General features: G+C 45.9%; 1 protein-coding gene across 1 annotated transcript; it reads left to right on the top strand.

The window, feature by feature from the left end:
- Positions 1-654: 654 nt before the first annotated feature.
- On the top strand, positions 655-1,647 carry OR5A1 (olfactory receptor family 5 subfamily A member 1). Its single transcript, XM_039860252.1, has one exon. The coding sequence runs from the start codon at positions 655-657 to the stop codon at positions 1,645-1,647; it is 993 nt and encodes a 330-aa protein (XP_039716186.1).
- The last annotated feature ends 2,825 nt before the right edge of the window (positions 1,648-4,472 follow it).

Genomic DNA, 4,472 nt, shown 5'->3' with positions numbered 1-4,472 from the left:
TTAATATATTCAGATCTAAAATTTGACAAGAACATTTCTATATACTTCTGGACTAATTTTTTGAATTAAAAACATCATAAATGTCCGATTGATTGTTTCCAACTACAGAGCTGAACCTGGCCCCTCTGCTGGATTCTCCATTCTATTATGAAAATTTGAGAGAAGTCAGATGAACAGATATTTCAGGGCATGACGTGACAGATATGGGACACACAAAACGGTCCTAATAACCTTCTCTGAGGACTTATGATGAGTCAGGCACTTTACACACTTTGCCTTATTTAATTCTTAAAACGAATATGTGAAGTAGGTACTGTCAGCCATTTTAAAGATAAGGAACTTGAAACCTAGAGATGTTAGCCTATCCCACCCACAGTGACACAGCTACTACACGGTTGGGGCAGCAGCTGATCACGGGGAGTCTAAACCTAAAGTGGAAACTCGTACAAACCACCCGCACTATATTAAAAAGCAAACGTTTAAGACAAGGACTACCACGGCCTTCCTAAAGAAAGAGACAGGATCTTTGCTTAAAGTCGTAACTCTCTGTAATACTCTGCCCTCCCTCTTACGTCTTTTGTCATTATTTGTCGACGTCACCTGTAATGTGGATTATCGTTATTGTCCCAGGTCTGCATCCTGTGCTTGTGGTCCATGAACAACATGTTCACAGCCAAGGCCTGGAACAGCTCGTCAGTGACTGAGTTCATCCTCCTGGGATTTGCAGACCATCCAGAGCTCCAGGCCTTCCTCTTTGTCACCTTCCTGGGCATCTATCTTGTGACGCTGGCCTGGAACCTGGCCCTCGTCTTTCTGATCAGAGGTGACACCCATCTGCACACACCCATGTACTTCTTCCTCAGCAATTTGTCCTTCATCGACATCAGCTACTCCTCCACGGTGGCTCCCAAGATGCTCACCGACTTCTTCCAGGCACAGAAGACCATACCATTCTGGGGATGTGCTGCTCAGTTTTTTTTCTTCATCGGCCTGGGCCTAACGGAGTGCTTCCTCCTGACTGCTATGGCGTACGACCGATATGCAGCCATCTCCAGCCCCCTGCTCTACGCTGCCATCATGTCCCAGGGCCTCTGTGCACGCATGGTGTTGGGGGCGTATGTCGGTGGCTTCCTCAGCTCCCTGGTCCAAGCCAGCTCTATATTTCGGCTCCACTTCTGTGGTCCCAACGTCATCAACCACTTCTTCTGCGACCTCCCACCAGTCCTGGCACTCTCGTGCTCTGACATCTTCCTCAGTCAAGTAGTGAATTTCCTCGTGGTGGCCACCGTTGGGGGCACATCATCCCTCATCCTCCTCGTCTCCTACGGTTACATCGCGGCTGCCGTCTTGAAGATCCGCTCAGCCGAGGGTCGGAGGAAAGCCTTCAACACGTGTGCCGCGCACCTGATGGTGGTGGCTCTGTTGTTCGGGACGGCCCTCTTCATGTACCTGCGTCCCAGCTCCAGTTACTCGCTTGGCAGGGACAAGGTGGTGTCTGTGTTCTACACGCTGGTGACCCCCATGCTGAATCCTCTCATCTACAGCTGGAGGAACAAAGAGATCAAGGAGGCCCTGGGGAAGGTGCTAGAGAGGAAGAAAGCATTTTCCCAGTTCCGGAGTAAGAGCATCTCTAGCCAAACCACCTGAGGCGTCAGCGATCCTGGCGGTCTCCTCTGCCTCTGCCTTAGGCAAGGGGGACCCTCTGCGAGCATCTCTGAAAACGAGATTCCTCCTGCCTGACCCTCTCACCTTTCCCCATGGCCATGTGTCTACTGGCCCCACGGTGGATAGTCATAAGCGGGGAGAGGTTATTTCAGCAACTCCCCCCGCCCCCGCCCCGCCCAGGAGAGCCTATCGTCACAATAGATATTACGACCGCCACCTTTTATAGGATGCTTAGTCTGCACCAGGCACAAAAGCTGTTTGAGTAGACACTCATTTGGTGCTATGATGCTCACGCACTTACCCCTACATTACGAACGAGGGGACACGGTCCCCACAAGGAACACTGACTTGCCAGAGGCATACAGGAAGCAAGGGCCGGAACTTCCATTCAGACACAGGTCCTCCGACTCCAGGCCCCACGCTGCCCGAATGCTGACTTCCACACTCAACGACAAACAGCCGAAGTTGCACAACGGGATAGCTCTTATTGCTAGCATAGGGCGCAATCCAAAAAGATACACTCTGTATAGTTGAGGCAAACCACGAAACGAGGTGTCTACTCCACGAAACACTCTCTCCAAGATACCCCTGTGAAGCAGGACACCCATGATGGACACTGAGCAATTCGCTAAGCAAATTCTGAGGGGCGTTACCCTCCGTGGACATTTCCGTCTTGGCTACGCGGGGGGCCGGAAACTTCGAGTCCCGCGGTAACACGTGGGTGCTCGTCTCCATCTCAGTCACCTGAACTGCCTACTCGGTCGGTATCTCCTTGATTTCGACCGTGTCCTTCCTTTACCAGTTCAGCCATGTCATAGTTCAATCTCCTTTTTGATCAGCACCTTCTGGGGTCCTCTTGCCTTCCTCTCTCTGCACCCACCGCGCCTATAAAAATCTTTGTTTCTTTACCTGAACGGTTTAGCCCTTGAAGTCCCACGTTCCATATTATTTGCCGTTCTCTCAGAAAAGTGTATCCCAGCCTGTCACCTCTAGGTCACTACTCTTTCATGGACACCACCTACAATGGAGTTGTCCAGCGTGACGTTGCCGCTTGGGAATCCTTCTCACTCCTCTGTGGCTTTGTTCTCTTCCTGGCACGTTCGCTTCTTCATGAGTGTAGGTCTAGTCACTATGCAGGTGCGAGCCCTCCCGGAGGCTTCTCCAGCCTCCTCTGCCTCCTCCCTCTCTCACCATAGAGAAAAGCAAAAAGAGACTTTTGTATCACAGCATGAGCCCACTGTTTCAAAAAAAAAAAGGAAAAAAAAAAAAGTCTGTGAAGATTAGCTTTCTCCCTCTTGTTCAGAAACCTCACACCTCTGAAATTTAGTTTCTTTCCCCTCGAAATTAGAAGCTGACTTAACTTGGTTAAAGTCTAAAGTAATTTTATAAAATATTTACAAACTCGATTTTATCAGAAATACTTTTGAGAACAGATTTAAAGAAAGTTTTCAAGCAGAGATAAAAGGTTTCCACTTATTTAATTTTACTCTTTCTGGTTTCACGATATTTTAGGGTGACTTGGAAAATGCATGCACCCCACAGACCAAAACTGGCAACCCAAATGGTCAAGCTTAAACTTAGCCATAAGTTTTAAGACATTTGAAACTGGCAAGAGCCAATTAAAAGAGGTAGTATGTGTAAAACTTTCTGGGTCTTGGACTCCAATAAAATTCTTCTGTTTGATTGGCTTTAGTATTATCATCTAGTTGAAGGATCGATTCCCAAGATGCTCCCACCAATTCCCCACAGTATACATAAAGTAACCAACTTTTACGGAGTGCTGGTATTCGTGGAGCATCATGCCAGACACTTCACAGTTGTTTGATGTAATCAGCACAAAAACCCGCAAAGTGGATATTTCTCAAATGATCAAGATTCTAATCCCAGATCCAAAAATCGCCAACGCTAACGATTTATGGATGTCACTTGTGCTCTCACATCCTCATTCTCTAAATCTACCAAGGAAGTGTTACTAATTTAAAGTTGAATAATGTTTAATTTTCATATCTCGTTTGCGAAATTGGTGTGACACTTAAATTATATACGCACATGTAATTGCTGTAATTTGTGTCTCAAGAAAAGAATCTCCTCTTCTAAGCTCAAGGATTCTCTATCCCTTTCACAATAACCCTTCAGGAATTTCAATTATGTCAAAAATCTCTGATGATAAATCATTCTGATTCGTTTCTAAAATAACATTCAAGGTAGCATATCCCTCTGCTCCTGGTGTCGGCTCTGCTAACAGAAAATAGAATTTATGGTGCTAGGAAATCTTACCCTTAATAAACTTTGAAAGTTCTTTCTCAAGGCTACTCTCTAAACAAAATTTTTAAGGGCTAAATAAAAGAATGATTAAAAACAGCCGCCTGATTGACTTTTCAATCTCAAGAAGACTAAATCCCCAGCATCAACTCTAAAACCACCTTTCTTGGAATTCTCATAGTGGACTCATTTTTCCTGTATTTAGCATGCATCAACATGGAGTCCCAGGACATATAATCTATCCATGCCCAAGAGCCATTGTTCTTAAAATGGCACTTTAAAAGAGCCCTAACTCTGTGCTTAGAACTATATTATAAACTTCATCCATGACTTCTGAACCAGGAGTCTCAACAGCTTCATGAGGTAGGCAATATCATCCCCACTGAACAAATGACAGTGAGCCTCAAGAATAACCTATTTGTATAATGGTAGCCCTAAGTCACACGACTAGTAAATCTCAATTAGAACTAGAAACGAGTACTATTTTTAGTCTGCAAAGCCCACCCAACATGAAACCACTACACTCTCTTACCATCCCTTTCTGC

Source organism: Pteropus medius, unplaced genomic scaffold (assembly GCF_902729225.1).
Source record: "Pteropus medius unplaced genomic scaffold, Ma_sr-lr_union100, whole genome shotgun sequence".
NCBI lineage: Eukaryota > Metazoa > Chordata > Mammalia > Chiroptera > Pteropodidae > Pteropus > Pteropus medius.
The sequence above is the reverse complement of the archived record's forward strand: the minus strand, read 5'-3'. Positions and strand labels throughout refer to the sequence as shown.

Bases quoted from the DNA above. Each gene is read 5' to 3' on its own strand.
- OR5A1 (XM_039860252.1), top strand. From the start codon at position 655: ATGAACAACATGTTCACAGCCAAGGCCTGGAACAGCTCGTCAGTGACT.